The 26,524-nt window shown below is 41.6% G+C and overlaps 1 protein-coding gene and 1 long non-coding RNA gene across 9 annotated transcripts in view; one reads left to right on the plus strand and one right to left on the minus strand.

The window, feature by feature from the left end:
- Nucleotides 1–328: 328 nt before the first annotated feature.
- Nucleotides 329–25,120, minus strand: ZNF280B (zinc finger protein 280B). 4 transcript variants are annotated; one of them, XR_008675139.2, is made up of 4 exons: nt 24,938–25,119; nt 10,368–10,485; nt 3,193–5,784; nt 329–2,308 (listed from the first exon to the last, which is right to left on the minus strand). XR_008675139.2 is itself a non-coding variant. In XM_055375076.2 (4 exons), exon 4 carries the CDS (start codon nt 5,714–5,716, stop codon nt 4,085–4,087), a length of 1,632 nt encoding a protein of 543 aa, XP_055231051.1. In that variant the 5' UTR covers nt 5,717–5,784; nt 10,368–10,485; nt 24,088–24,148; nt 24,938–25,119; the 3' UTR covers nt 329–4,084. The 4 variants fall into 4 exon arrangements, 3 of the variants coding, with proteins under 3 accessions (XP_055231051.1, XP_018873600.3, XP_055231052.1); XM_055375076.2 differs by adding an exon at nt 24,088–24,148 and having other exon boundaries at nt 329–5,784; XM_019018055.4 differs by having other exon boundaries at nt 329–5,784.
- The window catches only part of LOC109024546 (uncharacterized), a 36,029-nt gene continuing 32,837 nt past the window's right edge, over nt 23,333–26,524 (plus strand). For all 5 annotated transcript variants that reach the window (XR_010133122.1, XR_008675143.2, XR_010133123.1 and 2 more), the window contains exon 1: nt 23,333–23,565. This is a non-coding gene — a long non-coding RNA (uncharacterized lncRNA). The remainder of the gene's footprint in view (nt 23,566–26,524) is intronic.

Genomic DNA, 26,524 nt, shown 5'->3' on the forward strand with positions numbered 1-26,524 from the left:
AAGTTCTGGCTATAGTGCCGGGCACGGTGGCGCACGCCTGTAATCTCAGCACTTTGGGAGGCCGAGGCGGGTGGATCACGAGGTCAGGAGATCGAGACCATCCTGGCTAACATGGTGAAACCCCGTCTCTTCTAAAAAAATACAAAAAATTAGCCGGGCGTGGTGGCGGGCGCCTGTAGTCCCAGCTACTTGGGAGGCTGAGGCAGGAGAATGGCGTGAACCCGGGAGGCAGAGTTTGCAGTGAGCCGAGATCAGGGGCCACTGCACTCCAGCCTAGCCGACAGAGCGAGACTCTGTCTCAAAAAAAAAAAAAAAAAAAGTTCTGGCGGTAGCAATAAGGCTAAAAATGAACACAAGTGGCAAAAAGGCAAAGATTATACAGTGGTACTAAATAAAAATTACAAACTAAAACTAGGCCAGGCATGGTGGCTCACTCCTGTAATCCCGGCACTTTGGGAGACCAACGTGGGCGGATCACTTGAGGCCAGGAGTTCAAGACCAGCCTGGCCAACACGATGAAACCTCGTCTCTACGAAAAGTACAAAAATTAGCTGGGCATGGTGGCACATGCCCATAGTACCAGCTGCTCGGAAGAATCACTTGAACTCAGGGGGTGGACACTGCAGTGACCTGGGATCGCGCCACTATACTCCAGCCTGGGTCACAGAGCGAGACTCTGTCTCAAAAAACAAAATAAATGTCCCATTTTACTTATGGTGGAAAGACAATACAGCAACAATACAGCAACAGCATTTTTTTCACAAAACATTTTATTACTATAATTGATATTTTACTTATAATTTTTGGCAACATTAATAAAATAATAAATTTCACCTGAAAGAACAAGTGAGCAAAATAGACAAGGAAATTCACAAAGGGCAATAACAAAATAGTAATCTTGACATATTCAATATATTTGTAAACAAAACAAAGTGACATTGCCTTAAAAATATATAGAGGTATCAATAGAAAAACAGAGAAAGCTCCTGAAAGAACTCACTATATTAATTTTCATTTGGTTGCAGGCACAGAAATTGACTCAAGCTAGCTCAATTCTAAGACAGAAGCAAAGCCCTTGATGATGATCGCTTTACAGCTTTTTCATGAAAACCTAGGAAATTTAAATACTTTGAAGAGGAAGAAAAGAGTGGGGAGAGAGTAAAGTGCCTTTAAGAGGAAAAGTAAAAGTTTTTTGTTTTTTTTTTTAAAGGGAGATCTCATTGTCAGTGGCATTTTAAGAGCCTTGAAGCTCAATGAACCAAAGAAGTGTCAAACAATTAAGTGAGGTAGCAAGCCATGCAGGCCTAGGGGAAGGGCATTCTAAGAAAGACAACAGCATGTGCAAAGTCTTTGGATTGGGAAGAATGTGATTTGCTTAAGGAATAGCAAGGCCAGCGTGTCAAAATAGTGCATCATTGGGGAAAACAGTGGAGAAGCATGACAGAGAATGAAAAAGAGAGGAAGGAGGTAGGCAGGGGCCAGATCACTGGAATCTATAGTTGGCAATTAATGACCATATGTACTCCTTAAGAGCATGCTTTAATGAAACTGCAAACAACAGTGTTGATAATACCAACCAATCACTCAACATACAACTAAAACACTTCATATTTTTACCACAGAAACAGAATACGGGAGGTAAGTATGAAAAGTCTGTAGATCTATTTATACACAGTGGGAGTATCTACCTGAGACAAGAAAAACTGGCGCGCACACACCCACTTGCACACACATACCCTTTCTTCAACTAAAGAAAGGATTCAGGCTGTAATTTTAGCAAAGTGTCTTAACCCAAGCAACGTAACTGAAAAGACCTAGTATAGTGTTCAAGGTGCAAATCAATCAAATGAGTGTCCAGCAAATAAATACAACAGAATCTACAGATCTACAGTCAGAAAATTTTCTAAAATGTAGATAATATACTCACAACTTCTTTGTTATCTGTACTGCCTTCTACTCTAAGAGGGATGCTAAGCTCTTAATTATCTCTTCCCAGATTTTTGTGAAAGCTTAGGAAATTTAACTAGATTGAGGAGGGAAGAAAGGAGTGGGGAGAGATAAGGTACCTTTAAAAAGAAATCAAGGAAAAAGGGAGAGATTTCTCCAGACCTATGTCTATAGCCAAGATGGCGGATTCCTTGACTGGTGAAGACAGGCTGCTGGGCACCTTGGTCGGGGGTGGAGGAACAAAGGATGGCACCAGAACACAAGCAGGGAGACAACTCCGGGAGTCCACAGAGGCAGCCAAGGCTGCTGATGTTCAGGAACCAATACTCAAAAGGTACTCCAGAATACTGTGAAACAGCCCCTGGAGAGAGCAAGGGAAAAAGATTCACCCATAGTACAGATTAGATAGGATAGATCAGATGAAGGACATTAACTCTAAGTCTTAAAACTTATTGAATTAGAGAGACATTTCTTGCACACTGGTGTGTGTCAGGTAAGACCCAAACAGCATTAGTGTCAAAAAAACTGGGAAACTATACATATAACAGAATAGCTGCAAACTGTAATACATTCATGTCCAAAGCAAGACATAAAGTTGCAAGCTTCACATGTTCGATTAGGGTAAGATATATATGCACAGAAAAATATAAAGCCATTATGGGTTTAAATTCAGTCAGTCACCCTGGGCTATTTTTGTCCACTGTACCTACTGTTCTTGGACAGTCCTCATTCCAGCTTAACAGTGGGAAAACTAAATTTAGCCCAGTCCAGGAACTGGACAGACACCACTTGTTTGGCCCTTTTCAGTTAAAACTATGGGTCCAGTATAGTTCAAATTATAGACATTAGGGCTTCTTCCCCTTGGGAAACTTGCTTTACAGCTGTGGCTGAGAAGAATATGGCCAGTTCATTCTCCACTAACGGCTAGCCAGAAGGGAGAGGAGAGGGAATGAATCAAATTCATCTTTAGATCACAGAACAGGAAGTCAGCTAGTACCAGGCACCATTCTATTAATTTTATTGCTATTTCACCTCAAACCAATGATACATGATGGCTGTTTGATGTCTGCAGGTGCCCTTCACCAACAAAAGCATTTTACTTTGAATGGTTTGGCTTCCTTGGATGTTTTCAGGTAGGTAAAGACACTCTGAAGCAGTGTTCCTTTTGACCTGGCCCCAAGACTAGAATGAATGTGTGCCTATCCTTCAACTAGAACAAAGAACCACTGCTCTCCCTCAACTAACCTCCGCCTTCTTGGTCTCTGCTCACGCAGCAGCTTCTCTTTCAATTCCACATCCTGGCTTTTCAGAATCTTTTCAGGTTATTTTATGCCAGCACAGCAGAGGCACTTCTGGGAATTCGGCAGCAAGTAGGCCAGGGCATAACAAAGCCATTCCAGTCTGACTAGAGTTAACCATGAAATGCTGAATGCATGGAAAAAGCTGTAAAGAAAACTAAGTATTTCAAAAATTCTATGAATTCTGTATATAGAAAAAAGAGCTTTCAAGCTTAGGAGTAACATGAAATACCAAAACAATAAATAGGTGCCAGGGGCAGTGGCTCACACAACCCAGCACTTGGGGAGGCTGAGGCAGGAGGCTCCCCTAAGGTCAGGAGTTCGAGACCACCCTGGGCAACATAACAAGATTCCATTGCTACAAAAAATTAAAATAAAAAATTAGCTGGGTGTGGTGGCTGCACCTGTAGTCCTAGCTACTCTCCAAAGGCTGAGGCGGAGGAATGCTTGAGCCTGGAAGTTCAAGGCTGCAGTGAGCTAGGATCACGCCACTGCACTCCAGCCTGGGTAACAGTGAGACCCTGTCTCTAAAGTAAAAAAAAAAAAAAATTAAAATTAAAAAAATAAATTAATACCTTTTTCTCTCTCACACATACACACACAAACACCTTTTATGTGTTAAGCCAGATACAGTTAACATGAAAACCAGATGTTTTAAAATAATACCTCAAAATTCAGATCAAATAATATATATCCTGAATCTTGTTTAAAAAGTCATATATAATCCACTAGTTTCACTATTTTTGGTGCTACTGAATAATGTATGGTTTGTATTTTTTGTTTTATGAGGTTTTTAAATTTGGTTTGAAATACTTGCTTTAGATTTACTGAAACTAGAATTAATGGGACTTTTTTGAAATTTTGCTTTTAGACCTGGGGAGTGACGGTTCAGAGTCAGATGTGCTCACAGTTATGGATGCTACATCCACTGATCCTGGCTGAAGAGGTTCCAGTGACACTTGAATAGTAACTTTTGTTTCAGGAGGTAATCCTTCTAGTTGCTTAGGCTTCTTAAACATTTGATGACATTGGGTCTTGTGCTCCATTTTCTCCTTGAAAGTTAAAAACTGTAGCCGGCACTTGGAACACTGGTGTGCACTCTTTCCCCAGTGGCCCCTATAATGACACATGTATGGTGTTGCTGTTTTGAAAATTTTGAGACAAAAGGGACAAAGCAAATTCTTTGTGTTCTCATGGCACGTTCTAAAATGTGTTTCTACATCAGCAAAGACCGACGATCTATAATGGCAAACCTGGCACACATAGGGCATTTCGCCAGGCTTATGATGGTCCTTCATGTGTTGTAAGAGGACCTGATCTGTTTCAAATGACAATTCACAGATTTTACAGACAGCAGAGGGCTCCTGGGCAGTGTGGACATTTTCGATGTGACACTGTAGCTGGAAGGGAGTGGGAAACTGCCGGTGGCAGTGCTGGCAGGTGGTGTGGTTTTCCCAGCTGTCGTTCCTTTGCTTCTCAAATTCCAAATGATGCTTCACGTGATTCATAAACTTAACATTTTTTAGAACTTTCACGCAGCTGAGGCATTTAAAGGTGGTGTGAGTCTTCTGTTCCGGCTGCCCTTCTCCTTTATGCTGTCCATAGTAAAAGTCACTAAGTAACACAATGGGATTTTGTTTCTTGGGATCAAAGGTCTTGTTTTGACTTGTTAGACTCAAAATGTCTGTTTTTGCCAATTCATTTTCCCTATCAAGATTTGTATTTATAGGCTTGAAATGGATATTGTCCTTTGGAAAAGCTGCTGGAAAAGGTGCTCCATTCTGAACATGGCTTAATGAGGTATGAACATTGTTTGAGGGTGTACTTTGCTGAGTATTCATTGTATGAAAGGTATCTGAAGGGGACGAAGCTGAAGAATTTCCTTCTATAATTCCATCCCTGAGTTTAGCCCTTTTGGGATTTATGCTGTTTACTTCGAAAGTGGAAAGTTGCTTTGATACACGAGGACTTTCATTTATACCTCCTACTGAAAGTGCTGTACTTACTGGATGATGCAATGAACCTGTGAATGTAATCAAAGGAGAAGGTAATTCTGAAAAGTTATTAGGCACAACTTGTGGTGAACTATTTCTATAATCAGGTTTAGACAAAGGCTCAATAATAATAGGACTATCTGTTGATCTCGATTCAAGTTGGGAAGCTGGCAGGACGGTCACTGCTTCTGATGTAAGGGTCTCATGACTTTTAGGCTGCAATTTGCGAGCAGTATCTTTTCTAAGGTGACCATACTTTTTTCTCCTTGACCATGAACCCGGGGTGACTCTGTTCAAAATGTTTGAAACAACTGGTTTTGAATTTGAAGTCACCCCAACAAAGATTAGCTCAGCATCTTCATTTACATGTTCCACACCAACAAAGATGAGCTCAGCATCTTCGTCATCTACTTGTTTGGTTTCTTGTATGTTCTTCTGTGGTTCAGGCTCTTTCTCTTCCTCACATGATTGTTCCATTTTCTAATTTTTTTATTCTTGAATGGTGGGGCCACAAGTCCCAATGCTTCCTTTATATAAACTGCCACCTAAGTACAAACATACATCAGTAAGTACAGGAAAATGCATTACCTTATTTAATTTTCCTCCAAAACATTGTTTTTATAAACCACTATTTTACCGACAAGGACACTGAGACTGAAAGAGGATAAATAACAGCTTAAAACCTATGATAAAAGATCAGGTTCCTATGAATCTAGAATCATAACTTTGCTGTACTGATTGTGCTCTATGCCATTTAAAAAAAAAAAAAGCCTACCAGCAGCTAATCACTAGGCAAAATTATATGGAAAAGACACATTTTTACGACGGCATCATTGTGCAGTGTTTAGAAACATGGGCTTTGGAGTTGAAGAGTAAGCTGGAATCCTTAGTCTGCCACACACCAGATGCTTCCTCTTTAGCAAGTTTTTTACTTTTAAATGTATTTTGCTATCTTAAAGGCAAAAATTCTTATTTCTTAGACTTACAGTAATAGCTGGTTTTTTAAAAGCACCACCTATTCAATGGCAGCTTGATTTGTAGTGGAATTGGAAGAAAATTACAATAAGTGTACATATCTCAATTGATTCATATATAGTAATCTCATAAACATTAATATAGAAAAGAGGTATTAAATTTATAGTTAGAGTACCTACACATAACCAACAAACAGCATAGCACAATGTCAATTGCCAGGCAGATAATCTCATCCCAACTCATGGCCTTAATTATAATCCATTCAGTAATGCCTCCTAAATTTTTCCCTCCAGTTCTGACTTACCCACTGAACTTAAACACAACAGTGCTTCCTCCTCAATCTCTTCTCCACATAGCAAGCAGATTGATTGTGTTAAACAAAGTCAGACTGTATCATTGTTCAGCTCAAAACCCTCCAATGGCTTTCTGATTAACTGAGAGTAAAAGACCAAGTATTACCAATGCCTAGAAGACTACACTACCAACCCCACATACTGCTCCTGCAGTTATCTCATACTACTCCCCACTATCCACTTCACTGTAGCCACACTAACCTCCTTGCTATTTATTTTAATTTTTTAAATTAAATTTTATTTTTTTGAGATGGAGTCCCGCTCTATCACCCAGGTATATATTTCAGCTCACTGCAATCTCCACCTTCCAGGTTCAAGTGATTCTTGTGCCTCAGCCTCCTGAGTAGCTGGGACTACAGGCATGCACCACCACACCCAGCTAATTTTTGTATTTTCAGTAGAGATCGGGTTTCACCACGTTGACCACGCTGGTCTTGAATTCCTTATCTCAGGTGATGCACGTGCCTTGGCCTCCCAAAGTGCTAGGATTATAGGCGTGAGCAACTGCACCTGGCCCTCCCTGCTATTTCTTGAACATACTAAGCTCTTTTCCTTGCTCAAAGCCCTTGTTCCTTCCAATATGAATGATCATTTGGGTATCTGCATGGCTAGCTCCTCACTGCCCTTAGGGCTCTATTCCAAGCATCCCTCTCGGTGAGGTTCTCAAATATTCCAACCAACCTCTAACCCACATTCCTAATCTCTTTTCCCTTTTCTTTCATCCCCAAAGCCCTATCACCATTTAACATATTACGATCCTATTTATCTTGATTATTTTCTATTGTCCATCCAGTGGAACATAAAACTCAAAAGGGCAGGTATTCTATCTTTTGTTGACTGTTGTATGCCCAGCACAAAGAACAGTGTCTGGCACAGGACAGGTGCTCAACAAATACAGAATTTGTTAAATGAATCAATAAATATCGACTCTCCTTCATAAGATCCTTTATTTTTAAAGAAGATTATGCTCCATTAATTCCACATTTTCTATGAATTTACTCTGAGAACTTTATCCATTGGAAATTACATAGGCCAATAAAGGACTTAAAGCTAGCTTTTTACAAATATTTGACCACAACCAATAGTTTAAAAAAAAAAAGTTATATGGAGTCCAATTACACAAGCACATACACATAAATAATAACTACCTTTACTACACAGGCTGCAGTCTAAAATTTTCTATTTCATTTTTCTTGTCTTTTTCTTTTCTTTTTTTTTTTTTTGAGACGGAGTCTAGCTCTGTCGCCCAGGCTGGAGTACAGTGGCGCAATCTCAGCTCACGGCAACCTCTGCCTCTCGGGTTCAAGCAAGTCTCCTGACTCAGCCTCCAGGGTAGCTGGGATTACAGGCACATGCCACCACACCCAGCTAATTTTTGTATTTTTTAGTAGAGACGGGGTTTCACTGTGTTGGCCAGGCTGGTCTTGAACTCCTGACCTTGTGATTCACCAGCCTCGGCCTCCCAAAGTGCTGGGATTACAAGCATGAGCCATGGATTACAAGCCTGAGCTGCGCCCAGCCTCATTTTTCTTAAACTAACCACAGACCCACAAAATCAGTTAAGCCTCATCACTAGGTCACTACTAGTTGTTTCAAAAACTGGTCTAATGCTAGCAAAATGTAGGCACTAGAAACCAAGGTTCATAACTCACCAATTTCTAAAAACACATCAAGATTCACTGTATCCCAATGTGGACCCTTCAAATCAGCATAATCCAAAGCATAAAAATTAAATTGACATCTAATAAATGCCATGCACATTTGTTTTAATTTTAATTAGGATATCAGTATCTAATTTTGGAACATACAGACAATATTTATTCCTATAAATATGTGTATCACCTTGGAAGTGAATTTAAAAAGGAATACAATATTAAGCATTGTCAACTATATACAAACTGGTGTATCATGAATAGTGATTTACAACTTAATTAGTAGATATATAATGCCAGAAAGAATATAAGGCAGATATGAATACACTGCTCTCTGGAGTCAACTAAAATTGGTTTAGTCTGTCTATACACAACTTCAATCGCCTAACTCCAGGATGATGTCACCTAGCCCAGTGTTTCCTAAGCATTACTGACATTTGGGACTAGATAATTCTTTGCTGGGGGCTGTTGAGAGCACTGTAGGATGTTTAGCAGCATCTGTGATCTCTACCCACTAGAAACCAGCAGTAGTCCCCCAGGGTGGCAACTAAAAATGGCTCCAGGAATTACCAAATGTCCTGTGGGAAAACTCCTGCCCAAATCCAATCTTCTTCTCAGGATCACTTCCACATTTCCAGTAACTACCTTCTAGGTAATTCTAAATGTATTTTCTAACATCCTCTCTAAAGAAAATATCTGGCCGGGCACGGTGGCTCATGCCTGTAATCCCAGCACTTTGGGAGGCCAAGGCAGGTGGATCACAAGGTTAGGAGTTGGAGACCAGCCTGGCCAACATTGTGAAACCCTGTCTCTACTAAAAATACAAAAAATTGGCTGGGCCTGGTGGTGGACACCTGTAATCCCAGCTACTCGGGAGGCTGAGGCAGGAGAATCGCTTGAACCCAGGAGGCGGAGGTTGCAGTAAGCCAAGACCACATCACTGCACTCCAGCCCGGGTGACAGTGCAAGACTGCATCTCAAAAAAAAAAAAGAAAATATTCTAATTCACAATCATTAATATTCTCCAATATCCTAAAAAATCAGACTATAATCTGACAACATGGCCATTAGATTTATCTGAAGATTAATTAGTTTATTATTGTTATTATTTTTTCTTTTTCAAGACGGAGTCTTGCTCTGTCACCCAGGCTGAAGTGCAGTGGCACGATCTCGGCTCACTGCAACCTCTGCTTCCCAGGTTCAAGTTATTCTCCTGCCTCAGCCTCCCGAGTAGCTGGGATTACAGGTGCGCCACCACACCCAGCTAATTTTTGTATTTTTAGTAGAGATGGGGTTTCACCATGATGGCTGGGATGGTCTTCATCTCCTGACCTCATGATCTGCCTGCCTTGGCCTCCCAAAGTGCTGGGATGACAGGCGTAAGCCACCATGCCCGGCCAATCTGAAGATTAATTTTTAAAGCCCCCAGAAGTTTATGATTTACTAAAGTTATATAGAGGGTTTGTAGACAGAGTTAGCACTAAGATGCCTAATTCCTGAATTCTGGTTTTGTGCTCTTTCTGCTAAAACTGACTTAGTGCACACCTATTTCTGATGATATTGCTGTTAACTGCTTAGTCTTTAAGAATTAAAGTGTCTCACTGGATTCATTTTTTCACTATTTTGTAAACCTGTTCAAACCTCCTCTACCTCCCAGAAGATGTCAAAGTACCTTATAAGCCATTTTAAATAACTTTTAGAGCATCGCTCATTCTACCTTTCATGTCCATTCCTATTAATGGCCCCCAGCCCAGGCCGCAACTTCTAGATTTAGGTCCACTGGTTACTTCATTTTTGTACACTTGTACTAGACCCTAAATTGTTCTGTCTCTTTTCTCTGTCCTTCAAATTATATAACACACCACAAGATGGATCTTAAAACACAACTGTAATTATATCACTCTTCTATCCCTAAGCGTTAAATGATTCCTCCAATTCTAGAGAATATTTTAGGTATAAATAATTTGTGTTATGCTATGGGCTGAACTGTGTTCCCCCCACCTCCAAATTTGTATACTGAAGCTATAACCCCCAATGTGATGGTATACAGAGATGGGGGCTTTGGGTGATAATCAGGTTAAGATGTATTCATGAGGATAGGGCCCTCATGATGTGATTGGCGCCCTTATAAGAGGAGATACCACAGACCTTGCTTCCTCTTTCTGTCATGTGAGAACACAGCAAGAAGGCTGTCATCCACCAGCCAGGAAGAGAGCCTTCACTAAGGAACCAAATCGTCCAGCATCTTGATCTTGAACTTCCCAGCCTAAAAATGTGAGAAATGAATTCCTGTTGTTAATAAACCATCAAACAAGTAAAGAAGAAAAACTTAAACTGGGTTCTAATAACACTGCTGGACTTCCTAACCAGTTGCTCTTCGTTAGATTTTTGGCTGTTGTCCATACTGATTAACCCTCCATCCAACCATCAATCAAGATGAAAAAGAGGAATAGAGCAAGGATCAGGAACAAAGCTAATAAGTTAATGAACAAGTTCATTAAGAACAAGAGTAGCATTAGACCATGAGAGTTTTCTTCTCCTCTAGATGTCCAGAGACCCTTCTCTACAAATGTCCACCAATGGATGAATGAATGCTTATTTTCCAATTTGCCAGAATCTTGAGATACTGGGGTAGGGAGGTTAGACATGCAAAGACATATCAGATCTAACAGGTTTGTCCTCAAAAATCAATTCTCACCTCCCATGATGGGAGAAGCCAATAGGAGGGCTTCAATTCCAAAGAAAGCTGAGAGATCAGTGGATGATAACCCACCTTCCAGATTATTTCTATGCATTCAAACAATGGCCCTTCTAGTAGATCATTGTTTTTTCTTTGTTTTTTTTTTGAGATGGAGTCTTGCTCTGTCACCCAGGCTGGAGTGCAGTGGTGCAATCTTGGCCCACTGCAATCTCTGCCTCCCGGGTTCAAGCAGTTTTCCTGCCTGAGGAGCTGGGATTACAGGTGCGTGCCACCACGCCTGGCTAATTTTTGTATTTTTAGTAGAGATGGGGTTTCACCATGTTGGCCAGGCTGGTCTCAAACTCCTGACCTTGTGATCTGCCTGCGTCGGCCTCCCAAAGTGCTGGGATTACAGGCGTGAGCCACCGTGCCCAGCCTCTAGTAAACCATTGTTATAACCACACACGAGTTTTTAACCACACACATACTCTTCTGAGGAAAGGCTTCCCCAAACTATTGGTCCTTATGATGAGATCTGGCCATATATATTTTTCTTCTGAACCCCAGGATTGTGGGGCTGTCACATTTCCTCTAACAGTACACCTTAGGAGCTCCCAGACTTGAAGAAAATTGGCTGTTTCCCACATTTGAACATTTTCCACTTTTTCCCTCAGTCTACCTTTTTGAATTGATTTCTGACTACTTCTAGATAACCTTTTTCCATTAATGAATATTGAGTGCTTATTGTGTGCCAGGCACTGCTTTAGGCACTTGACAGAAATCAGTAAACATAACAGACAGAAATGAACAACAAAAACAAAACAAACTATTTCAACAGAAGGAACTAACAAACAGTCCAGTGGAGGAAGAAAGATAGTAAGTATAATAAAAATGCAAATTCTCTGGTGAAATGGAAGATGATGTTATAGAATTGGGAAAAAAATAATAGAGCAGGCTTAGAAGTTGAGGAGGTATAAGAGAATTATAATTTTACATAGTGTAGTCAGAGTAAGTCTCATGGAGAAGGTAAATTTGGATATACACTTGAAGGGGATAAAAGGTCAGAGAGGTAGCAAGAGTGGAAATAGTAGTAAGGATCTGTAAATTCTTCATTTTTCTCTCAGTTTAGTCTGTGGAAATTGTCATGTCTTTTGATAAGGAACGACCTTGGTTTAATAGTTACTCCCCTCCTAGACTCTCAGGCTAGATTTTTTTTTTTTTAATTGAGACGGAGTCTTGCTCTTGTTGCCCAGGCTGGAGTGCAGTGGCACAGTCTTGTGCACAGTCTTAGCTCACTGCAAACTCTGCCTCCCAGGTTCAATTGATTCTCTTGCCTCAGCCTACCAAGTAGCTGGGATTACAGGCGCCCACCACCATGCCCGGCGAATTTTTGTATTTTTAGTAGAGATGGAGTTTCACCATGTTGGCCAGGCTGGTCTCAAACCCCTGACCTCAGGTTATCCACCCACCTTGGCCTCCCAAAGTGCTGGGATTACAGGCGTGAGCCACTGCGCCTGGCCTTTTTTTTTTAAGATGGAGTCTCGCTGTGTCACCCAGGATGGAGTGCAGTGGCACAATCTCAACTTACTGCAACTTCTCCTGAGATGCTTGTGCCTCAGCCTCCTGAGCAGCTGGGACTATAGGTGTGCGCCACCATGCCTGGTTAATGTTTTGTATTTTTATTAGAGATGGGGTTTCCCCATGTTGTCCACACTGGTCTCGAACTCCTGACCTCAAGTGATCCACCCACCTTGGCCTCCAAAAGTGCCGGGATTACAGGCGTGAGCCACTGCACCTGGCCTCTCAGGCTAGTTTCAACCCTATTTTACACTCCTCTACCATCCTCAGCTTACTTTTGAAAAAGTATTTATTAAAAAATATTTATGAAAAAGTTATTTTTGTTTTATTTAGTTGCCCTGGGATGGAATACAAATGTTTGCTGTAGTTTTAAGGATCCTATAAAACTCCCATGTACTGCAAGGATCTCTGTTTAATGGGCATTCAATTCTAAGATAGCAAATGTGTAGAGTTATTTGTGTGGGTGGGGGGGACAAGTTTGAGAAAGAAGCAGTGGGGTGAAGAAAGTGACAGGCAAGGGAAGATGGTGGGGATAGGTACCATAGGAGTCCTGGTGGCCTAAAATCTAATCACAGAAGTTACTCAAGTGGGACTGATGCCTGAAAAAAATTTGTGTGTGGCTATAACAGTGAGTGGGATCTACTCTTTTTTTTTTTTTTTTTTGAGATGGGAGTCTCGCTCTGTCACCCAGGCTGGAGTGCAGTGCCGTGATCTCGGCTCACTGCAACCTCCACCTCCTGGGTTCAAGCAATTCTCCTGTCTTGGCCTCCCAAGTAGCTGGGACTACAGGCACATGCTACCACGCCCATCTGATTTTTGTATTTTTAGTAGTGATGGGGTTTGACCATATTGGTCAGACTGCTCTCAAACTCCTAACCTCAGGTGATAGACCCGCCTTAGGCTCCCAAAGTGCTGGAATTACAGGCGTGAGGCACCGTGCCCAGCCTGGGATCTACTCTTAAGCAACAGAGAAAATCAGTCATTTTTCCCCTTTTCCTTCCTTTCCTCCTATGAGCAGAATCTTGGTCTCCATCTTAAAAAAAAAAAAAAAAAAAAGGCCAGGCGCAGTGGCTCACGCCTGTAATCCCAGCACTTTGGGAGGCTGAGGTGGGCAGATAACCTGAGGTCAGGAGTTCGAGACCAGCCTGACCAACATGGTGAAACTCCATCTCTACTAAAAACACAAAAATTCGCCGGGAGTGGTGGTAGGCGCCTGTAATCCCAGCTACTTGGTAGGCTGAGGCAAGAGAATCAATTGAACCCGGGAGGCGGAGGTTACAAAGGAGATTTGACAGGGTGGCAGTTCAAACCAAAAGTGGTCTGATAGTTCAGAGTCAAGTTTCTTCACTAAAGCTGAGTTTTTAAAGGGCTTGAAGAATGATGTAAAGAGCGGTTGTGGAGGACCACAAAAAAAGACAACTAAAAAAAGGCGTAACAAAGTCAATTTGTTAAATGCCCAGCAACAGGGTGAAGTTAAGGGGAATGGTGGAATAAAGACCTACAAATAGCTGCTGCTTCATAAAAGCAAAGAGAACACTAGCAAAAACTACAAAAATCACGTTTTTCAGATCCTGGAAATTAACAAAAGCTTGTAAAACTCAAAAGATTGTATTACAAAATGGTTTGGCAGTTCCTCAAAATGTTAAACATAGACTTATGATCCCACAAATCTAAGTATACACTCAAAGAAATAAAGGTACTCAAGTACATGTATACATGTTTATAGCAACAACTCATAATAATTAAAAGGTGGAAACAACCTAAATGTCCATCAATGGATGAATGGATAAACAAATCATGGTATATACATACAACAGAATGTTTATTCAGCCATAAAAGAAACGACATACTGATACATGCTACAACAGGGTAAACCCTGAAAATATACCATGTAAAAGAAGTCAGGGACAAAAGCTCATATATTGTATGATTTCATTTACAGGAAATATCAGAAATAGATAAATCCATAGATATTAAACCAAGATTTGTGGTTGCCAGAAGATAGGAAAGGGAAAATGGTGAGAAACTGCTTAATGGGTAAAGGGGTTTTACTATGGAATGATGGAAATGTATCAGAACTAGATAGAGGCAGCACACGTACAATATTACAAATGCACTAAATATCACTAAATTGTTTATTTTAAAATGACTGATGTTATGTGACTTTCACCTCAATGAATTATTTTTTAAAAATAAAGAGGGTATATTACTACCAACCACACAGAAATAAAGAGAATTATAAAGGAATACTATGAAAAATTATCTGTCAACAAATTAGATAACCTAGATGAAACAAATTCCTAGAAAGACACGAACTAATGAACTGACTCAAGAACAAACAGAAAATATGAATGGATCCAAAACAAGCAATAGAATTAGTAATCAAAAAACTTCCCCAAATAAAAGCCCAAAATCAGACAGCTATGCTAGTAAATTCTTAACGTTTTTAAAAGAATTAACACCAATCCTTCATTAACTTTCCCAAAAATTAGAAGAGGAGAGAAAACTTTGCACATCTTTCTATGAGGCTAGTTATTACTCTTATACCAAAATCAAACCAAGAAATCATATAAAAAAAGAAAACTACAGGCCAATATCCTTTTTATTTTTTTATTTTTACTTTTTGAGACGGAGTCTCACTCTGTTGCCCAGGCTGGAGTGCAGCGGCGTGATCTCGGCTCACTACAAGCTCCGCCTCCCAGGTTCAGGCCATTCTCCTGCCTCAGCCTCCCGAGTAGCTGGAACTACAGGAGCCCGCCATCATGCCCAGCTAATTTTTTTGTATTTTTTAGTGGAGACGGGGTTTCACTCTTTTAGCCAGGATGGTCTCAATCTCCTGACCTCGTGATCCGCTCGCCTCAGCCTCCCAAAGTGCTGGGATTACAGGCGTGAGCCACTGTGCCCAGCCAATATCCCTTACAGAGGCAAAAATCCTCAACAAAATGTTAGCAAACAAAATCTAACAACATATATAACGATTATATACCATGACCAAGTGGGATTTATTTAAAAAATACAAGGATGGTTCATTCTATGAAAATCAACCAAAAATAATTTTATTTTTATTTTTTTTAATTTTAATTTTTTTTTTGAGTCGGAGTTTCATTCTTGTTGCCCAGGCTGGAGTGAAATGGCACGATCTTGGCTGACCACAACCTCCGCCTCCTGGGTTCAAGCAATTCTCCTGCCTCTGCCTCCCGAGTAGCTGGGATTACAGGCATGCGTCACCACGCCCAGCTAATTCGTTTGTATTTTTAGTAGAGACATGGTTTCTCCATGTTGGTCAGGCTGGTCTTGAACTCCCGACCTCAAGTGATCTGCCTGCCTCGGCCTCCCAAAGTGCTGGGATTACAGGCGTGAGCCACCGTGCCCAGCCTATACCATTTTACTAAAGGACAAAAACTACACCTGCCTGCAGAAAAAACACTTGAAAAAAGCTAACATCCTTTTATGATTTGAAACAACAAAACGATCAGGAATAGAAGGAAACTTTCTCCACCAGACAAACGCATCTGTATGAGACTCACAGCTATTATAGTATCATACTTAATGGTGACACTGAAAGTACCCCTGCCCCTAAGATCAGGAACAAGACAGATGTCCACTTTAACCACTTCAACTTAACACTGTACTAGAGGTTCTACAGCCAAGGTAATTAGGCAAGAAAAGGAAGCAAAAAGCATTCAGATTAGAAAGCAAGAAGTAAAACCATAATGGAGATGACAAATACAAATAACTCAATTTTTTAAAAGGCCAAAGAACTTGAATAGACATTTCTCCAAAGATGATACACAAAAGACCAAGTAAATATATTCAGTGTCATTAATCATAAAAGCAATGCACATTAAAACCACCTTGAGATACCACCTCACACCTAGTAGGATGACTACTATTAAAAAACAAACATTGTTGGAAAGAAATTAGAATCCTCACAAACAGTTACTGGATTGTAAAATGGTATAACTACTATGGAAAACAGTACAGAAATTCCTCATAAAATTAAAAACAGAACTACTATATGTTCTAGCAATCTAAAATAATTGAAAGCAGGGTCTCGAAGAGATACTGGCACACCCATGTTCACAGAAGGACTATTAAAATAGCCAAGGGGTAGAAGCAACCCAAATGTCTACCCAAAAATGAATAAACAAAATATGATATATATATATATATACACACAATAGAATATTATTCAACCTCAAAAAGGAAAAAAATCTGTCACATGCTACATGTTTGAACCTTGAGGATATTATGCCAAATAAAATAAACCAGTCACAAAAAGACAAATACTTTTGTATTTGTATAATTCCACCTATATGAGGTAACTAAAATAGTCAAATTCATAGAAACAGAAAGTAGAGGCCGGAAGCAGTGGCTCACACCTGTAATCCCAGCACTTTGGGAGGCTGAGGTGGGCAGATCACCTGAGGTCAGGAGTTCGAGATCAGCTTGGCCAACATGGCAAAACCCTGTCTCTACTAAAAAAAATACAAAAATTAGCCGGATGTGGTGGCAGGCATCTGTAAACCCAGCTACTTGGGAGGCTGAGGCAGGAGAATTGCTTGAACCCAGGAGGCAGAGGTTGCAGTGAGCTAAGATCACGCCACTGCACTCCAGCCTAGGCGACAAGAGAGAAACTGTTTCAAAAAAAATTAGCTGGGCGTGGCGGTGGCACACACCTGTAGTCCCAGCTACTCGGGAAGCTGAGGCAGAAGAATCCCCTGAATCTGGGAGGCAGAAGTTGCAGTGAGTGGAGATTGCACCACTGCACTCCAGCCTGGGCAACACACCAAGACTCCGTCTCAAAAAACAAAAACAAAAACAAAAACAAACCAAAAAAACAAAAAACAGAAGGTAGAGTAATGGCTACCAAGGGCTAGGGGCAGAGGAAAAGGGTGAGTCTGCTGTTTAATGGGCACTGTTTCAGTTCTGCAAGATGAAAAAGTTCTAGAGATCTGTTTCACATCAATGCTTGAAACTACTGAACTATTAATTTAAAAATGGTTAAGGTGGTAAATTATATGCGTTTTTACCACAATAAAACAATTCATTTTAAAAACAGGCCCCAATCGGGCATGGTGGCTCACGTCTATAATCCCAGCACTCTGGGAGGCCAAGGTGGGAGAATCACTTACAGTCAGGAGTTTGAGACCAGCCTGGCCAACATGGCAAAACCCTGCCTCTACTAAAAATACAAAAATTAGCCGGCATGGTGGCATGCGCCTGTAATCGCAGCTACTCGAGAGGCTGAGGCAGGAAGAATCACTTGAACCCAGGAGGCAGAGGTTACAGTGAGCCGAGATCATGTCACCGCACTCCAGCCTGGGTGACAGAGTGAGACTCTGTTAAAAAAATAAAATAAAATAAAAAATAAGCCAGACACAGTGGCTCACGCCTGTAATCCCAACACTTTGGAAGGCTGAGATGGGAGGATCGCTTGAGCCCAAGAGTTGAAGATCAGTCCAAGCAATGTAGTGAGACCCCTTCTCTACAAAAAATTTAAAAACACAGGCACAGTGGCTCATACCTGTAATCGCAGTATTTTGGGAGGCTGAGGCAGGAGGACTTAGTCAGCTCAGGAATTCCAGACCAGCTCGTACAACATAGTGAGACCCTACCTCTACAAAAAATTAAAAAATTAACCGGGCGTGGTAGAGTATGCCCGTGATCACATCACTGCACTACAACCTTGGTGCCAGAGCAAGACTGTCTCAAGAAAAAAAAAAAATTTAAATTTAGCTGGGCATCATGGCACACGCCTGTAGTCCCAGCTACTCAGGGGTGGAATGAGGCAGGGTGGCAGCTGAGATGGGAGGATCACTGGAGCCTGGGAGGTCGATGTTGCAGTGGGCCATAATTGTGTCACTGTACTGCAGCCTGGGCAACAGAGCGAGACCCTGTCTCAAAAACAAACAATAAAAAAATGGGCAAAGGATTTGAACGCTTCTCCAAAGATATACAAATGGCCAAGCAGCACATGAAATGCTGCTCAATATAATTAGTCATTAAGGAAATGCAAATCAAAATCACAATGAGCTATTACTTCACATCCACTAGGTTAGTTATAAGCAAAAACAATCTCAAGTGTTGCAGAGGATGTGCAGCTATCTGAACCCTCATATACTACTGGTGGTAATATAAACTGGTACTTTGGAAAAGTTTGGCAATTGCTCAAAATTTAAATATAGAGTTACCATATGGCCCAACAATATCACTCCTAGGTATATACCCAAGAGAACTGAAAATATAACACATATATAAGCTAGCTGGAATATAGCCATAATGCTGCTACAAAGTGCAAACAACCGAATGTAAATTAATTGATAAATGAATAAACGAACTGTGGTATATCCGTACAATGAAATACTATTCAGTCATAAAAAAATTGAAGTACAAACAGGCATACAATACGGTGTACCTTGAAAATACACTAAGTGAATAACACCAGACACAAAAGGCCACATATTTTATTATTTTACTTATACAAAATGTCCAGAATAAGGCAAATTCATACAGACAGAAATAAAGTAGCAGCTGCCATGGGCTAGATGAAGAGGAATGAAAGGAATATAGTAGGTTTGAAAAATGGCCCCCAAAATATCAGGTCCTAATCCCTTAAGCCTGTAAATGATACCTTATTTGGAAAAAGGATCTTTGCAGATGGGAAAATTATCCTGGACTATACAGGTGGGCCCTAAATGCCACCACAAATGTCCTTGTAAGAGAAGCAGAGGGAGATTTCACACATACTCTAGGAAAAGGTGATGTGAAGACAGAAGCAAAGATTAGAGTGACATGGTCACAAGCCAAAGAACATCACATCCACAAACTAGAAGATGCAAAGAATGGATTCTCCGCTAGAGTTTCCCAGTGGAGGACAGCCCTGCCAACATCTTGATTTAGGTCTTGTGAAACTTATTTTAGACTTCTGACCTCCCGAACTAAGGGAGAATAAATTTTTGTTGTTTTATGCCACCAAGTTTGTGATAATTTGTTATAGCAGCTATGGAAAAGTAATATAGGGAGTGACTGCTAATGGATACAAGGTTTCTTTAGAGTTGATGAAATGTCTTGGAATTAGATATTGCTGATGGTTGTACAATTTTGTAAGTATATAATACTAAAAACCATTCAATTTCACACTGCGAAGGGTGAATTTTATGGCATATGAACTATATTTCAAAGAAAAAAAAATGCCTAGCAACAGGCTGGTATAACCCTCCATCTCCCAACAACCGCTGCTAAATTTTCAAAGCACCATTAAGCAGACTCAATTCGTAGCAAGGATAATGGAACAATGCAAGCTCATCTAGCCAACAAAAAGAATTAAGCTAGTATCAGGTGGTCAATTTACAAACTGTAGTGGGAGTCATACATTCCCAAGGATGGAACAGTTATATCTCCTTGCAGAGTGAACTCTTCTCCGATACCAAGGACTTGGAAGACCAAATAACTTATACGTAGGATTACCAAATATGCTGGTATGACCAAGACAGTTGTAGTTTAAACTTCTATCTCTGTGGAATTATGGATAGTACCACTCTTCAATCTTTAATAAGTCCTTCAGTTGAGATGATAAATTACATAGTCAACCTAGTTATAAGGAATCTAGAGGTTGTGAAAAGCTGTGAGAGCATATTCTATGTAGACCACATAGGTCCTATCATGACTCCCTATGTAACTTGGGTCTCTGCGACTGGGAAGCTCCCAGGGAAAAAAACCCAGTTAAGACTTCTGCAGAGCATTCACATTTTGTTTCAAACTTATACAACACTAATGCTTAAGCTCAACTCTCAGAATTGTATTATTCAGTATTATCCAAATAACTGATTAATTTACACACTGAAGGGAAAGAACAAGGAATGGACCTATACACACTTGTAGTTTACAAGTATAAGAAGCTAACAAAGAATAAGATTAAAATAACTTGTGCCAGGCCGGGTGTGGTGGCTCACACCTGTAATCCCAGCACTTTGGGAGGCCGAGGCAGGTGGCTCACGAGGCCAGGAGTTTGAGACCGGCCTGAACAACATGGTGAAACCCCATCTCTACTAAAAATACAAAAACTTAGCTGAGCGTGGTGGCGCACGCCTGTAATCCCAGCTACTCAGGAGGCAGAAGAATTGCTTGAACCCGGGAGGCGGAGGTTGCAGTGAGCTGAGATTGTGCCACTGCACTCCAGCCTGGACAACACAGCAAGACTCTGTCTGAAAAAAAAAAACAAAAAACAAACAAAAAAAAACTTGTGCCCACATTAACTAAGTGTTGAAAGCCAAAAGGTGAAAGTCACTATTCTCTTTTCACATATCAAATTGACCCTAAAGTAATATTGCTGCATTAGAACTGAGCTGGTGGGAGGGATGTTAAGAAATTAGGGAGAAATTGTTAATCTACAGAAAGACCATCATATAAGGTTCTGTGTGTAGCCAAACATACACATTTGATGTTCTGATGTTTGCTATTTTAGTGGAGCTATAGCTATAAAATGTATTCAATCAGTAGAATTAAAACATATCCCAGTCCACAAAAAACTAAGAGAGAAATTATACAGGAATGATCAAGAATCTGCACAGTTCTCATAATCTCATGACTACAGAGAAAAGGAGAAGGGGAAGCATCAAGGTAGTATTTGAGACAACTTTAAGAAGACCACTCATTCAATAAAAGTTTGGTGGGGCAACAAGGTGCCATATATTGGTCTGGTGATATAGCAGTGATCCAAAGTCTTTCACTTCAGGGAGCTGACATTCCAGAAGGGGTAGTCAGAAAATAATTTTTTTAACAAAAGTAAGATGGTTATATAAACACTAGGGAGAAAAATAAAGTAGGAAATGGAGGCAGGTTGATACTCATATAACATGAATATGGCTATCTGGGGAAGAATACTCCAACAAAGGGAACAGCAAACACAAAGCCTGAGACTGGAGCACTTAACACATGCAAGGACTGATCAATAGGCTAACATAGGTGGACCAATGAAAAGGGTGACAAGTTAGAAATGAGATAAAAAATGAGCTGTTTGTGGCAAAGGAAAGCCAAGATCATGTAGGCCATTCTAAATTCTTCAGCTTTGGCCGGGTGCGGTGGCTCACATCTGTAATCCCAACACTTTGGGAGGCCGAGGTGGGTAGATCACCTGAGGTCAGAAGTTCGAGATCAACCTGGCCAACATGGTGAAACCCCGTCTCTACTAAAAATACAAAACGTAGCCAGGTGTGCTGGTGCGTGCCTGTAGTCCCAGCTACTCGGGAGGCTGAGGCAGGAGAATATCTTGAACCCAGAAGACAGAGGCTGCAGTGTGCTGAGATCGTGCCACTGCACTCCAGCCTCGGTGGCAGAGCAAGACTCCATCTCAAAAAAAAAATAAAAATAAAAATAAAAATAAAATAATAATAATACAAAAATTAGCTGGGTGTGGTGGCGGGCACCTGTAATCCCAGCTACTTGGGAGGCTGAGGAGGAGAATCACTTGAACCCAGGAAGCAGAGGTTCAGTGAGCCAAGACTGCGCCATTGCACTCCAGCCTGGGTGACAGAGCGAAACTCCATCTCAAAAAATAAGTACATAAATAGACAAAAAATAAAAATAAATTCTTCAGCTTTTACCCTGAGTGTGATGAGAGATTACTGGAAGGCTCTGAGTGAGAAGTAATATGATCTCACTCATTTCATTAGGATTGTTGTGGCTACTGTGTGGAGAATAGACTTTAGAGAGTAATAGTGGAAGCAGAAGACAAGAAGCTACTGAAATATTATAAACAAAAGATGATGGTAGTATCAGACAGGATGGAGAAATAGAGATACTAAGAAGTCGGACTCTAGATAAAAATCTAGAAGGCCCACAAGGTTCATTGATGGATTGGGTTTGGGATGTGAAGGAGAGGAGGAGGACACACAAGAGGTAATGCTGAGCAGGTAAATCTATGAGATCAGAGCCCAAGGAAAGTTCTGAGGTAGGTACTTAAATTTTGAAGTCTTCAGTATGTAGCATTATTTAAAACACAAGACTGGATGAGATCACTCAGGGAAAAGAGGTCTGAGATCTAAGCTCTGGGGCATTCCATTGATTAGAGGTCATGGAGATGAGAAGGAGCTGGTAAAGGAAATTAAAAAAAAAAACAATTATTCACAGCCATTCAGGCGGGAGGAGAATCGAGAAAGAGAAGCATCCCAGAATCCAATGGGGAGGAGAAAAGGAACTATAATATATGCTGCCAATAGATCAAATAAAATCACGAAAATCAACTAAAACTGACCAATGGATTAAGCAAAGTGGAATTCATTGATGACCTTGACAGCAGTGGGCTTAAGGAAGAACGAGAACAGGAGATAGCAAATATGGACAACTCTGGAGAAATTTTCCTGTAAGGACAAGCAAATACAAATTAAAACAAGCAGATGGGAGATGTGGCATCAAAAACGAGATCTTTAAGGTGAGGTGACGGTACAATCAGTATGTTTGCTATATTAATGATCTGGAGAGATAGAAAACTTAACCCTAGACAAAGAGAAGTCTTGCTAGAATAATATCCTTAAATAAACAAGTGCACATGTAGAGGTTCTGGCCTTAGCAAGAAGTCAAATTATTCACCCAGAGTAACAGGACAATGCTTTGAGATCCTATGGAAAAGGGTTAAATGGTGGATAAATGGCTGCGGTGGCCATCCTCCAAGATGGCCCTAAATGAATCCCACTTCCTGGAATTCACATAGTTGTAGCCCTCTGCCACTAACAGGGTTGGCCTGTGGGATCAAGCACATACAGCAGGAAGTGATGGTATGCCACTTCAGAAATTAGGTCATAAAGACTCTGCCCTTCATCTTGGGTACAAGGTCTCTTGAATCATTTGCTCTGAAGTAAGCCAGCTGCTGTGACATGAACAGCCCCATGGAGAGACCCACAGAGAAAGGAACTGAGGCCTCTTGCCAACAGCCCAGTGAGTGAGCTTAGAGGCAGATGATCCAAACCAAGTCAATTCCGCAGAGACTGACAATCCAGCCAAAGGTTTCACTGAAACCTCATGAATGACCTTGAGCCAGAAACAGCCAGCTAAGCCACTCTTGGATTCCAGACCTTCAAAAACTATGAGGTAATAAATTTTTTTTTTATTTTAAACTACTAAGTTTTGAGACAATTTGTTACACGGCAATAGATAACTAATACAATGGGTCTCACTGAGCTGTAATCACAAATTGCTGGGCACAGAATTCACTATAATCTCACCTACTGGCATGCAATGACTTCAGATGACCTCCCCTGTCCTGCTGCATGCAATTACCTCATGAAATACAGTCGCCGAGAAAGAGGGTAGGATAAAAGGAGTCAGCTTTATATAACTTAACATCCCTGATGCTCTTTTTTTTTTTTTTCAAGAGATGTGGTAAAAGAATGCCACTACCACCCTCTCCTTTCTCAAGAAAGCAATTTAGAGGGTTCCCGAATGACCTACATCAACAATTGGCCTGAACTAATCAAACGCATCATTCTGATTCCCTCAGTAAAATATTAAATACGAAACAGCTATGTTTCAGCAAAGGAAAGGGCAAGGGAGCGAAACTGAAGGAAGAAAATACAACTTTGGTCCTTATGAGGGAGACTTCTCTTTTCTCACCTCAGGTTTATTACAACGCAACTTTTAAGAACTTGAGCTATTCCAGGCAGAAGGTCACATCCTTGAGGTAACCAGAGAGAAGCATTAGTTACTTACATGTCACAAGAATATTTTCGATCCCACTGCCTGACATTGCCATTTAGGTCACACTTATCAATCATCTCACACTTAACCAGATAAGTGAACTGAACTCCTTTCCCCCAGATCTGTTCCTCCAATCTACCCTACCTTAGCAAAGGAAAACGTCCCACCCGCCAACTGCCCAAATCAAAAGCCTCCAAATCACCCGAGGTCCTGGCTCTCACGGGAGGGACTCCATTAGGGTCCCAGGGGCTGCATTAAGAGTCCCGACAGCGACGCAGTAAATGAGACAAGACACTGCGGTAGGGGAGAGAGACCGATACATTCAAATGCCTTAAGGGTCTGGGCCTACAGGTCTCCAGAACTGGGGAGGGCCTGGGGTTACAAAGCAGTTTTCAGATTTTTAAATGCATTGAGCGCCAAAAGAGACCCCGCGGGGGCGATGGGGGAGGGGAGCGCACTGGGAGCCAGGAAAGGCCCCTTCTCCAGGAGGCCCGGGCCCAGCCCGGGGGTGGGGGCGTCTGCGTGAGGGAGTGGAGGCTGATGTAAAAGTGGCGCCCGCTGAGATCAGAGAAGGGGGTGTGCGTGAGGGGATCGTGGGACCTGCTTCTGCCCTGCACTCCCCACAGAAAGCGGCTGTATTGCAAAGGCCGCTCCGGCAGCGCACAGCCAAGCGCGGTGTCGCGACCCGCAGGGCTGCGGCTCGCCATGAAATCCCTCAAGTCTCCCCTCAGGGAACGCTGAAACCGCGCCACGCCCCCGTCCTTACCAGTCCGGATCAGCTGCTGTTCGCGAGCTGCCGGCCACGCACCAGCCCCGGAGGCGCTCCCGGGGCAAAGCCGGCGGCGACTACGCCTCCTCAGGCCCCCGGCGCCGCCGACGCGCACGCCTCCACACTCGCGCGTCCAGTGGAGACCTGCGATTGGCTGCCAGGTGCCGGCGCGAGATCGGCGCGGCTCCGAGCTAGGAGCATGCGCGCGCTCTGGCGCCCCTGGTGGCGACGGCTGGACGCGGGGTTAGATTGAGAAGGAGGAGGGCAGCAGCAATGCCCCTGAGGCCTTGAAAGGATCTTGGGTTCCGGATCACGGTTCCAGGCAGTCAGGGTTCCAGAGCTGATGGGGCATCCAAGCAGTCAGGGTTCCAGAGCTGAGGAGCATCCAGGCAGTCAGGGTTCCAGAGCTGAGGGGCACCCAGGCAGTCAGGGTTCCAGAGCTGTCGCAGCCAGGGCTTGGGGTGGGGGGTAGGCTTCCAGTCCATCAGGGGATGGTTTGCCCACCAGAAGGCCAGCTGTTATAATTCTCAGGTGTGGTCCCTTTGTTGACTATCCATACTGAAGGGATTGTGAGGAAACAACTGAACCTAACATCTGTCCTCTTCTAGTTACATCTGGGGCCAGTTGAATCCAGCCTGCCACCTGTTTTTGTACAGCTGGCAGCAAGCTAAGAACCGATTTCACGTTTTTTTAATGGCTAAAAAGAGAATATTTTGTGGCATGTGAAAATTATATGAAATTCGAAATTCAGTGTCCATAAATAAAGTTTTATTGGAACAACAAACATGCCCATTCCTTTAGGTATTATTTATGCCTGTTTTCCTGCTTCAACAGCAAAGTTGATTAATTGCCAGAGACCATGTATGAAAAGCTTAAAATATTTACTGTCTGGCCCTTTACAGAAAGTTTGCCCACTCAGTTTACTTGCAGCTTTGATTTTTTTTTTTTTAATTAACCAATTCTGCCAAAAGTCTATTTTAGCAATCTTTTTGGGGGGCGGGTAAATCGCTTTTGGTTTAATCTATAATGTTATTTTCTTATCTATTTTATCTATTTCTTCCATTCTATTATTTTCTTCCTTCGTGACTTCATAGGCTTGCTCTGTTACTTCTCATTACAACTTTTGGAGAAAAATGCCTACCTCGTTTGCTTGTAAACTTTTTTGTTTCTCTTGTATTTAATGCTATAAATTTACCTTTAAGTACCAGTTTAACTGTGTCCCACCAGTCCGCTTGGTAATATGTTCATTATCCTTCGATTAGATATGTCCTAATTTTCCTAGTTGTTAGAAATGCTTGTTCCCTGGTGCCGCAAAGAAATAGCACTTGAACATAAATTTAATTTTCTCAGCAAGGCCATTTTTACTTTCTGCAGAAAGGGTACACTCACCAGCAGTTTTGCCAGGAGAGTACCCCAAACAAAGGATACAGGGTTATTTATAACCTGACGCATCCACCCTACTGCTGTGTCCGGTTTCCATTGGCTGGAACAGGACCTCACATTCTGTGTTTGTCCCGATTGGCTAACAACTTAGAACTTTCTAAAAGAGGCAAAGGCAGAGGAGAACAAAGGAAGGAGGATGTA

This window comes from Gorilla gorilla, chromosome 23 (assembly GCF_029281585.2).
Source record: "Gorilla gorilla gorilla isolate KB3781 chromosome 23, NHGRI_mGorGor1-v2.1_pri, whole genome shotgun sequence".
NCBI classification, from domain to species: domain Eukaryota; kingdom Metazoa; phylum Chordata; class Mammalia; order Primates; family Hominidae; genus Gorilla; species Gorilla gorilla.